Source organism: Nestor notabilis, unplaced genomic scaffold (genome assembly GCF_000696875.1).
Source record: "Nestor notabilis isolate BGI_N333 unplaced genomic scaffold, ASM69687v1 scaffold10287, whole genome shotgun sequence".
Lineage (NCBI taxonomy): Eukaryota > Metazoa > Chordata > Aves > Psittaciformes > Psittacidae > Nestor > Nestor notabilis.
The window spans coordinates 100,980-113,998 of record NW_009937803.1 but is presented as its reverse complement, the minus strand read 5'-3'; the positions used below and the strand labels follow the sequence as shown (position 1 = coordinate 113,998).

At 37.5% G+C, this 13,019-nt stretch overlaps 1 protein-coding gene across 1 annotated transcript in view; it reads right to left on the bottom strand.

The window, feature by feature from the left end:
* Positions 1-13,019, bottom strand: part of LOC104409212 (conserved oligomeric Golgi complex subunit 5-like) — a gene marked incomplete at its 5' end in the record, with an annotated part of 103,235 nt that overhangs the window by 22,050 nt on the left and 68,166 nt on the right. The window contains one exon of the mRNA XM_010019019.1: positions 1,009-1,119. Coding sequence (XP_010017321.1) covers positions 1,009-1,119 — 111 coding nt within the window. The remainder of the gene's footprint in view (positions 1-1,008; positions 1,120-13,019) is intronic.

The window sequence follows — 13,019 nt, the reverse complement described above, 5'->3', positions numbered from 1 at the left end:
CAGCTCTATAGCAAATATTTGAAAGAATGGTTGTTCTTTCTCAGTATTGTGACTATTATAACACTACTTGTTAAATAGCTGTTTATGTACAGCTATGATATTAGAAGTTAAGGAATGATCTAAAGGAATATCCTACCAATTTTCCTACAGTTATGAACATGATACACAATAGTATTTTTAAGCCAGATAAGTACTGAACTCAAAGACTGAATCATATCAGATCTCCCTCCAACACTAAGGCACATGAGGTTCATTACTAAATACATCAGAGAAAGCAGACTTAAAAGTTGATCTACCATCTGTTTGCAAAATCCAAGCAAATTTTATAGGCTTTTTAGCATTTTTAAACATGTCCACAGTCAAGAGTACTCATGATCTTTTTTCCTCATCATGCTAGGATTTAAACACAATTAACTGGACTATAACCACTGTATCTGTTTGTTTTAATTTACAGAGCCTGTGTAAGCACTGGCATCACTAAGCCAGTAAACTGGCATTATTCATAACTGTGCTTAGTCCTGAAAATAATGCCAGGCCAGACTTTTGTAACAGGAACAACACATGGGGATATTTATGATGTGCTGCTTGTCCTGATTTCACCCTTCCCTTCCCCTTTTCAGTTTGGCCACAGCTGTGGGAAAGCAGTGATGGTCTTCTGAGTAAGTTTGGGCTGGGACAAGGGTTATCAGGCTGACCAGTACAAAGACAGAGCTTACTTGATAATGAAAACCATAAAGAGACCAGTTGTTCAGATTCACAAAACAATGGCTGTGAAATGTGATTATTCTCTATAAACTTATCTTTCAGTCCTTTTCTAATACTGACAATTTGTCACAAAGCAGTGGGCCAATCAATTCTCAGACCTGCACAAATGCACAGCAAGGTGCAGGTCTTAACCCAAATCAGGATGTATTTGTCAGAGTTCTCATCAGCTAATGGGAGAATATGCATGCAGTACAGCAAAGAAGTCAACCTTATGGCAAGAAAAGAAATACCATGGAAGCCTACCTTCAGAACCGACTGGTGTAGTTTGTATAGTGAATTAACTACAGCCACGTTCCTCCTCTGCCCATCCGTGAGAGGCCCAATCACCTGGCTGGCATCTCCTTGCGTAGACAGCTGCAGTGATTGCAGAAGTTGTTAAAACAGTACTAACTCTTTAAACAGTGCACCACCACAAAATTAAACTTAACTAAAGTTAGACCATGGCAGAAAGCCATAGATCTTCCATAGCAATGTTCTTCCATTTAACTGTTGTCTTGATTCAAACTATTTCTATCTATCTCCAGGTAATGTAAACTGAACAACAGGCACAGAAACTGTGAGAGACTGCTGTCTCAGCTCCCAGACCACAGCACTCAGACCCAGATCTTTTGGAGATTCCTGGTCCCAGCATAACTTCAACATTGCTTTCTAAGAGCCAGGTGAATTCACCTACCCGAGGATGTAGTATAAACTAGCAGAAGCAGAACTGAAAAGGGTATGCTTTTCTGTAATTCCTCAGTCCTTCCTTCTGACAACAATTCAAGCATATCCTTAAAAACTCTGTTTCTTCAAATAGATGGCTTACAGCTGTGTTCATATTAGTGGCTTGTAAATGAACACAAAGATAGAACTGCAAGGACTAAAATTGCTAATCCTGTCATTAAAGAGAGTTCTATCCTGAATCTTCCAGCAAAAATACATTTTTAAAAAAGTATTTCTTCATATTTAGACTCCACAAAGCATGCGTTTTTTATCATTACCACAGAAATCAAAGTTCCAGAGTGATACATAAATAGCAATTAACCACAGAACAGTCCCATAAGGATACCACAGCATATGTTTATAATTTAAAATAAAATCAATTCTAATTGGGAAAGAAATGGGAATTTTCTTGTGCACTGAAAGCTGCAGAAACACAAAGAATTGACAAAAGGCTATGTGAATTCTAGAAGTATGTCTAAATATTACAGCAAGAATAGCTATTAATAAAAGACTTTACAGAGATATCTGAGTCGTTATCTATATTTCAGACACAAAATTATCCACCAGCAAACTCCTGAAGATGCCTAGCTCCGTAAGTCTCTCAGTGAAAATACATTCAACTCATTGAACAAGTCATCAAGAGACTTTTATGAAGCATGTCTTTAAACACAGCTGTAGGTCCCACAGAAAACTCCTACACCAAAATTAAACATACACTAACAATTGTTTAACAACAAAAGAACAAACATAACACAAGAATTTTTAACTGTGAATCTTTCCTTGTGAAAAACTATTCCTGAACTTCCCATAGCTTCCATTCAGCATAGACACAGAGAGCGTGCAAACAAAGTTATCTAATATTTGCCAGCACTGCTAATAATGAAGTTTTAGACAAGTTCTTGCAAGCAGACGGGAACTCAAACTTATTCACAGCACTTTGGTGGCAATATCAGTTCATTTCCCTGGGATTATTCCAGGGTAAATAGGTTTCTGAGGCCTTTCAGAGGGAAAAATCTTTTCCAACCTATCTTCAATTATTTGACATCAGAACACATCTTTAGACTAGCTGACAAATACATAATCTCAGCATCTTCCTGCTTCCTGATGAGAACAGCCACGTGAGCTACATACATCTGTGTTTCCTTCCTGGTATTTCTATTTGACAGACCTAACTGGTTCTAAGAATTCTGCTTCTCACACTTACAGCTTCACAGACTTATAACAAACAGCTGTGCAGAGAACAGCCTGTCCACCCGGCTGACCACCCGACCAGACACAAATAACTTTTTTCCCCACGCCTTTTTTAAGCAGTGTATGGACTATTCATGTGGATTTTTGCACATTTACAACTAGTAAACATAAAAGACACTAGTAAGGCAGTAAAATTTTACATCTTAGTCACTTCAATTTCAGTTCCTCAGAATCTATTGTAAAGGTTTCACAATTTCCTCTTCTCAGACGTTATGACATTTTCTTAGACATTAGACTGTGTCTCTCCTGCTGGTGAAAAAGCTTAACAGATATGTAAAACCAGTAACAAGGACAAACATAACCCTTCTGCAGCAACAAGCAGCTCTTGCAGTCAGCAATTATGCATAACAGCTTCACAGGCAAAGTCTAAAAATGCGTTAACAGCAACCACTTCTAAACAATTTCTAAAACTTTGCCATTTTATATTCACTTCAGTTAATCAAATTGAACTTTGACAGCGAGATGTGTCGATCCCTTGTTTATCACAAAATCACTGGTCCAAACCAGAGAGGCTTGGGAAACTCGACTCTTATAACTAGCAGTAGGAACTGGGCAGCACAGGGCTCCCCAGGACCACTTCCTCTGAAGCTGTGCCATGAGAACACATGGTACCTACATGGGTAGGTGTGTTGTTCCATCATGGGAACACATGGTACCTACATGGGTAGGTGTGCTGTACCATCATAGGAACACATGGTACCTACATGGGTAGGTGTGTTGTTCCATCATGGGAACACATGGTACCTACATGGGTAGGTGTACTGTACCATCATAGGAACATGTGGTACCTACATGGGTAGGTGTGCTGTACCATCATGGGAACACGTGGTACCTACATGGGTAGGTGTGCCCTATTATCTACAGAAGAAGTCTTAGGTGGTCGTTCCCATCTCTTGCTGCCACCACAATGATTTCTATGACCTTGCCTGGAGGCAAGAAGGTTCTGCACTGCCTCTGTCCAACAAGATTCAGGTATGTACACTTTGTCACTGGCATGTACCTGGATTTTGGGTAGTTTATCATTAGTCCAATCTTCCAATGTCTCAGACTGAATTCTTGACACCTCTAACATCTGTTGTACAATCATGCATCCAGGTAGGAAAATGCTATCATTATGTCTCCCCAGTTCCAACAAACCACACTTATTCTGGCCCATTTAGTTTAGACACAAATCATTCCTCAGTTTATTTTCCATCATACCAGGTTTTATCAATGATACACATTCATAACTCTCATTTATATAGCAACTACTTTTGAAGTCAGTCCTGAAAACAGCTTATGCATTTAAGCCCAGTGGTGATGTAACTCTTCTGTTATTTGCGCACTGGGGACTGCACTATGAAAACAGGTTAAGTCAAGTAAGTGTGAAGCCTAACCACATCCACTCAGATGACAGACACAGTCAAAGGGCCTTCTTTTTGATGAGGGCACAAGAAACAAAATGTGATGTCTTTTTAATCAGTTAGATTTATCCAGAAATGTAGAAGGCCAGATGGGTGAATTCATGCTCAGCAGAAATAGGGAAGACAGAAGTGGTGACAATCCCAAATCAGAATCTATTTTGGGAAAGAAACAACTAAGAGGCAAAGGATAGCTGAAGGACCAGATTCCATCTCCAGGGAACCATCAGTCACTCTTGAGTTAGTCTGGCTTGAGGCTGCTAACTGAAAAGAAAACAGGAAAAGAAACCCTGCTGAAGCCGCACCTGAATGAGCAGTAACAACAAGGACTGTAACTGTTCCATTTTTCTGTATTTAAGTATAGCAATTGATTTCTTACACTCTTCACTTTAGTTGGGTAAACCATTTCTGCTTTTACCTCAAACCCTGCCTACTATCCACAGCAATTTCATGGGCAGCAAAGCACAGGCACCCGATTCCCCAGGCAAGCAGCAATGTTACACTGGGTTACATCTGTATGAGCTCTCTTTGCCAACATGAGCTACCAGCACCCCTTTGCATAGACCTGCTTTGGAAACATGTCTTGAAAATAACTAGATCTGGATTTTACACTTTTCTATGTTTAATACCTACATACAGACATATAATTTGACAGCATGGATTGGATCTCACATGTTTAAGACGTGCTGTGATGAGATTCCTTTGGGTTTAAATTCTTGTTTTCACCATGAAGCAATGAATGCAGAATTTAGATTGGGATGTGAATCAAAAAATCCCTTGAGTTATAAAAAAACACTAACTGAGTTTGTCTTTTTCCTGTAGAAAAGCTCAGACTATTGATACATCTTTTCCTATAATTTGTTTAGTGTTTCAAAGTGACTAACTTCCCCTCTTTCAACAGGTGGCAGCTCAGAAGAGACACTGATTTGTGATCTGGTTTGTTACCATTTCCTTCACAGACTAAACATTCTGTGAAAAAGCTCAGTTTCACACTAAGTAACTGAGATCGTTTGTGCATCACTATTGACAGTTTTGGAGAACTCCATTTATTCTCTACTTCAAAACAGCCTCAGCAGACCCACTCTCTAAAGAGCAGGAATTAGCACCATAATTTAGGAGTACAGAGAAGATCTTACATCAAAATAAGACAAAAGTAGTGCCGCTGTAACTCTGGTATCATGAGACTAATGTGTTTTGATAGCACAAATTGACCTCCAATTGTCAAGCTGACATTTTCAAGAATAAATACATTCCTAATAGAGGCAGCTGATGTGGCCATACCTCTGGCAGAAAGCAATCAATCCATCTGGCACCTGGCTTCCTGCCTGATCATAACAACTTATAAAGCACAGAATCCATTTACAGAATTTCTGAGTCAATAGGGCTTGGCCCTGGGATTTCTCCCACAAGCTACAAATAATTGGGATGATTTACTATTAGGTTTAATGTTTTCCATATGGCAGAAGTTACAGTCTCTTTCCACCTAAGAAACACAAATGTTTACTAGAATAAGTTTGCTACTTTTTGTAAAAGCATGACACTGTTAGCAGAAAAATACATAACAATCTGACCTCCACTGGCTATGTCACCTATTGGCTACCTAGAGGACAATCTGCAAAAAGAAGAGGCATAATTTAGAGGTTCTAAGTGTAGGATTTGAATGAATGTGTTGGGGCAAATGAGGTCCTTGACTGATGCAGATAAAATAAAACCAATGTTCTGCTTCAAAAAAAAAACCAAAACCAAACAAACACACAAAAAGCCCACAACAAACAAAAAAAACCAACTACAATTTAAGAATTTAAGAGTAAGTTGTAAGTAAGAATTTATGTTCTTGGAATGACTTTCAATATTTCAAAGAAGAAGAAATATTTCAGTACATGAGGAAAGCTGTGAGTTCAAGCAATAACCTAAAATGTACATGAACCCATATACATTGCACTATATTGCACCCTCAGGACATTTTTGTAGATTCCAGAACATCTTTTTTTTTTTTTTCCCTTAATTTGTTTAATTTTGTACTTTAGAAAAGAAGCTTCATGGTGAAGGCATCAAAATCTCACACAAAATACAATCGTTATTTTGGGAAGAAAAAATCTAAAGGACTGCTGAGTCCTTGACCAAGAAAGAAGACTGAACATCATGCTCATACAATTCATGCTAGAATAACAGCAATCATCAAACTGCTCCCTCAGGTATATTTCTGTTCTGTTTTTTCTTTCTTCCTTAATATTTTCAAAAGCAGAAGAAATGGAAGGAAAACAGCAAATGGTCTTTCTGTAACAGGAAAGACAGCATCTATTTCTAAACATATGAATTATCTGAGAAGAAAAGCACTGTACAGGTAATCAAAAGTAAGTAACGGTTCATTGTCCTTAAATACTGAGATGCTTTAAACAACTATGCTATCAGAAAGCACCTAAACCCAGCTCTTTTAGAGACCTCTGACTATGAGAGTGTACTGAATTTTTCATGCTTGCCAAATCAATGTCTGAATGATTAATTATATTTTATATGTCATCCCAATAGCTGTTGGTCCCAACCAACTACTGAGAATGCAGTACTGAGAATCCAGAAGTGAAGAGCAGGCATCCATCCCCAAGACATATGAGACGGGTCCAACATGATAGGATGATATTCACCTACACATAAAAAATACAATTAACTTATTTAATTGCCATCTGCCTTTTTTTGTATCAAGCCCAGGCGTTAACTGAGATTAGAATACCCTACGCTGCAGAAGGTTATAAATGAGCTTTACATTGTCCAGCTCCCATTAGAGTTGATCCAAAACTGCAAAATTCCAAAGCCTTTACCATATCAACATATATATAACTAAATCTATTTCTGAATCACTGAATTTAATTTGGAGGAAATAACCTAGAGCACACTATAACAAAATACTGTGCAGATTGTGCAATCTTGCTTTTTCTACCTGTTAGTAAAATTACATGCTAGATCTAAAGATGTCATTTAAACACTTTCCCGGAAAGATAAAATGAAGTACATCATACCCTCTAAACCAGCCTTTAATGCTTGGATGATTTTTTTCTGGAGTTTAGCCAGTATCTCTTTAAAAAAAAAAAGTAAAGAATCACACATTTGTTATGTGAGTCACGATCTAACCAGCAAAAGACAACACGAGAATGAAGAAAATGTTTCATGAAGTTATTTTTTAATGCAACTTTCTCCTCTAGATTTTTTCAATTTTTAGAAGTTAAAATACTTTTCTAAGTAACTTATCAGCTAGACATCTTTATGTATTCTCTGACCAATATAAATGGCTTCCTAATGACTGTTTTAACAAAACTCTTCTCATCTTTCCATTACAAAACCTTAACTGACTTATTATTTTTAAATTAGACCTACTGCCATCTTTAGCTTTTATTACAGTACAGTGAAATAGTAATTATTCTGAAATTATTTTAGAATATAATAGCCTCCCACGTATTCTATTTAAATACCTATTAATGAATTCTTTTAATGTGCCAAATATTGAATTCATATTTTGGGGGGTCTCTCATTTAAATAGCACAGATACAAGTTTTTCAATGACAGTAACACCATGTCTTCAAGATAGTGGTATAATACAATTAGTTCACATTATCTCCAAAAGAAGCAAGGAAAATACAATCTTTCACATTACTTACACTTACACCATCGTAACTGACCCGTTATTTACAGAAAACCTTTCCCAAAGTGTCATTTCACTACAGTTCTTGATGATTTGTGAGCCTATTACATTTCATGCTTCCATCCAAAGTTCACAATATCCGACATTTAGACAGGAGGACTAGATAAGTTTGCCTGGAACTGTCAGACAAATCTCATTGTTGGAAAATGTCCTGAATAGTGATTCACCCACAAATGAAAGCTCACAATTCAATATACACCACCTAATGCAAGACATGAATTCTTATAAGATCACATAGTAAAAAAGGCAATCAGAAATTCACTTTATATCGTTACAATGAGAATTCATCATGCTTTTCAATTCAAAACTATCACAGGTCTCACAAATTTGATCGAGTTTAAATCTGGTGCCAAAATTCCAGTGTATGAACAGTATCTTCCCTTCACTGGAAGAATCTTATTCCAGGAAATCTTTTCTCTCTCCCCCCTCCACCCTGTTCTCCTCACTTTGTTCAATTATTCATCTAGTTAAATTTAGCTATGTCAGATAAGAGGATGGTGGACAAAAAACCAGCAACACAGATACCCCAGATCTCATAGCTATATCAGTAAAGATTTAGTAAACATCCTAAAGGAGATGCAGCTCACATCCATTTTCTTGCTACTATAGCATATTTCATTTGGGAAACTTCTACACATTAAATGAGAAAAACAGTGTCTTTGGTTGGTGTAAGGTACGTTTCTCCTTAGGAATATGTATGACTAAAGCCAACCTGACAAATGCTTTCACCCGTAAGTGAGGTCTTGATTTTTTTCATTTCTCTAAGAAGAAACCAGAAGTATAGTCCTCTTAGATCAGCATCTTTCTTTCTTGCAACACATTATTTTTCCTTGCTACTGGACAGACAGGGGCACAATCAATGAAGAACTTGTTTAGTCCAGCCCCTCTGCCTTTCCCTAGTCAACCTCTAAGTATAGAATCAAAGATTCAGAAAATATTCCTATCATCTCCTTGAAACTCAGAGAAAACTAAGAACTGATCCTTCTCATCAAACTGTTACATCATTTTATCTTTACCATTTCAGCTTTTAAATCTCATTTTCCCTCATATTTTTGCTTTTCTTAACATTTTCATGATTGAACCAAGCGTTCAATATTTCAATATAGTTTCTGGATCAGTTATAATACACTTAGCCTTTTAGATTCCAGACAAAAATATGCCATTCATATTGCTTATCATCTAAATAACCCACTGAAAACAGTTTATTTAAATCTTCATTCCCCTGATCAAGCATGACAGATAGTTTTTCTTCTATAAATGACATTACAAAAATTCCTTGTAAAGATGCTGTCTCTTTCTCAACTCGGAGTTTAAGCTGAATCAATTGTTACTTTTCTATTCCACCTGGCATTCTAGCATTTTCTTTCCTCATACTTTTTATTGCAACAAGGTTTACAAGGTACGGAGAAGCATTAATAAATTACAGATTGTTTTTAAACAGTAAAAATATAACCCAGAATCACAGCACATCTAGTTGTAATCTCAGGAAGAAAGATCCTGGAAGATCTGTGAAGTCATGGCATGACAGAATCACACTTTCAAAACTACATCACCAAAACCAAACAGCAGACTGTTTTCTATTGACTGTCCTATGTCACATGCACCATAAACCCACAAAGAAATAATGAAAAAAATCAAGACTCATCTGCCACAATATCACAAATCGTTATGATGATGGGATGGATGTGCAGAAAGTTAAGATCTATTTTAAACCTCAGTAATTACAAAGTAGTTTTTAAACACACTCGAATGGAAGGATAAGAAGATAAAATCTTCTTTTTTGAAGAAAATTTGAAAGACAAAAATAAGATTTTCTAGTTGTGTTGTGAGATGAACATGAGCTGTTTTCTCACAGTTTGCCTCTTTAAACTCAAAAAATCTCCCAAATAATCTATTCCAACCCATTCTGAATGGCTAGCTAGGGGACCAGAGATATTTAATAAGGAGATATTAATTCTGAATATCCACTAAAAGTGGAAAATTGGAAAGATCATTATGGGTAACTGCAAAAGATTAAGCCACCCAAGCAGCATTAAAGAACACAACAGTAGCCGATGATGTAAGTAATGCAGAATTTGGAATCTTGCACCTGCAAATCACAAGTTCAAATATAAACTGGATTGAAGGACAATGAGAGATGAAATGCTTATCTCAGTTTCAGTCCTAGTGGAAAGTGGGCATTTATTAAAATCCTCGTAATGTATCACTGACTATCTTATTTGAAGCCTCAGGAAGGAGACCTGTGATTGAAAAGGTCTAAGAGAAGAGAAAATCATCTTTAAAAATGATTCCTACAGAGTAGAGACAGAGCACAGTGGCAGGATAATGCACTGAGCCATACAAGATTTGTGGGCAATACTAAAAATAATTTAAGAACAACTGCAGAGAGCTGACTTTCCATTGTATATATTTTGATGCTAATCTTATGCAATGCATTTGGTGCTGATCAGCATTACAAAGATCTGTGCTCTAAAAATATCTGAACATGACAGATAGATAGATGCTCCTCAGCCTATATCTCCATCCATTACATTCACTAAAAATAGAATATTAAATTACAGAAGGGGTTGGTTGCACTGGCATCCAGAAAGATGTCATCTGAGTTGGCTCAAAGAAATATTTGGCTACCCGAGGGAAGTGTTGAACTCCTGAGCAGACTTAATACCCAAGAGTTTTCTTGCACCCCTCCAGCAGTATTTGGAGTTACCAACTAGCCACAACACCACAGACAATTGTGCTCTTTTCAAGGTTTTCAATGCTATTTGAAAATAAGTCGAGTATGGCTGACAAGCATTACAGATAGAAAAACATGTTTAGAAAAGCATATCCTTTGAAGCTCTGGCAATCTAAGAAAATCTTAAGACCAAAAGCAATGTTATTATAGAAGCATTTCCTAACTTTTGCCTTACAGAGATTTATTTACATCTGAAATAAGAAAGTATGAATTCCAGATGCAAGAAAAAAATCACCCTGATCTGTCAGCATTTTAAGCTTCCTCTTGAACAGATTTTGCACATTGCTCTCGTTCAGTCTCATTCACATACTGGCTACACCCATAGCAGTAAATTGAACAGTGCCAGGAAAGGTTCCTGGATCTGGTATGTGATCATCTATCTGTACCACTAAGTTGTTAGGACAGTCATTAGCAACTTAGTGGCCTGCACCAACAACTCCTCTCACAAATAATCTCCATCCATGCCTCAGGAGAGGCAATATTGAGGGCTGTACCCAGCAGGGCACGGGCAGGCAACCACAGCTGCAAGGCAGGCTGTCCTGCACACGTTGGCCATGGTGCTCAGCACTGACCTGGCACCCGCTGCTCACTAGCACAAACAGTGCTGTTATGCCCATGTTGGAGACCAAGAGGGTTCACAGCTAAGATGGCAATTAAGTCCTGAGTGTCAGTCATAAACCTTTACTGACCTTGTACTCTCAACTGAGACGCAGACATTAGCATAAACATCAAGGTGACAGTGTGAAGCAATTTAATACACAGTCTTTCTGCAGCTAAAACAGAGATGCTTTGCTGATCCTTGAAGTGAGGCCAACACTACTCAGAACAAGCCTCAATGATACAAATTTGCCTTCAGACAAGATGAGACAAAGCTCATCTTTTACTCACATTTACATATTTATTTACTCACATTTTTTCCTTCCACACCTATCTGCTGTTTCAAAAGAAAATACAGACCGTTTGGGGACAAACAGAGAGTGATTAGGATATATAACCACTTGACTCCAGTGGAAAGGTTGAAACAACAATGAATTGTTAAGGTTTTCTACTTTTTATGCTCCTTTTTAGTATTTACTTTCTTAAACAATAATGCACTAAAACCATCTGTCATCAAGTACATATTATTCATCATTATGACAGATAATACTTTACAATAATAGTCCCAGTTACAATATTTAGTACCAGTTATTGTAAAGTAGACCTCAGTAAACCCTCAGAACAAATAAAGTTTAGAAACAATGTACATTAGTTTTAATCAGAGAATTTTAATGTCAGAGTCACTTTGCATTTAAACATTAATCCAATTAAATATTCAGAATTGTTTTACAAGATCTGAAATCCAGTTTCACTGTTGCATTGAAAAAAACACCACCAGGCTAAATCAAAGCACTTCCCAGTTACTTCCCAAGAAACTTTTTGTACTTGGCAGAATACCTGCATATTACTTCTGATATTACTGCTCTAGTACTCTGCGACTGGTACACTTTCTAAAACCATGCATAACATTACATAACTCAGATATATAGTTAAGTAAACGTAAATAAATCTCAATATACTACTGAGATCCAGGATACTGAGAAAGAGGATGCCTACTCTCTATCACAGATCTCAGCTGATGGTGACTTCTCCCCGAAAACAACCCAGAACCTAAAAAACTCATTCACCAAAGAAAATCCATAGAGATTTTGTGCCCCATGTGTACAGTGGTCCACTGCTTACAAGATCAGAATAGCACATTCTCTCTCATTTTGCCTTTTGATATGTCCAGTACCAGAGGTCTTCCATCTGTGCATCAATGTCCTGCCCTTTGAGGATATGGGACAATTATTTGAACCTTGGTGTGGGGATTCTAATTTTTGTGACACTTATGTCTTTTCTTCAATTTCAAAATTCACTTCTATTACTGGGTCTTTAGCAATTTAACTTTGAAAATTTAACTTTGAATGTTTAAAGAGGGTAGATTTAGATTAGATACTAGGAAGAAGTTCTTCACTATGAAGAAGTGGTGAGACACTGGCACAGGTTGCCCAGAGAAGCTGTGGCTGCCCCATCCCTGGCAGTGTTCAATCTCCCAGGTTGGATGGGGCCTTGAGCAACCTGTTCCAGTGGAAGGTGTCCCTGCCCATGGCAGGGGAGTTGGAACTCAATGATCTTTAAGGTCCTTTCCAACCCAAACCATTCTGTGATCCTCTTAAATATATAAATAACACCAAGTGTTACCTTATGTTTTCTTAAGGAGGTCAGGCAAGACTTCTTCAAAATGCCAGGAAGGACTGTGCTCTCTGTACAGTGCTTAAAAATTTCCAAGTGGCTTACTGTCCTGGGTTCAGCGCTTGAACCACGACACTTACACTAGGCAAACCTGGTAGCAAAAAATTCCACAAACACTGCCCAGGGTAAAATCCCGATGGGAAGCCAAGCCTCTATCATGAGCTGCGGGCAAAGGATAGATTAGTAGGTCTCCCAGAACTCC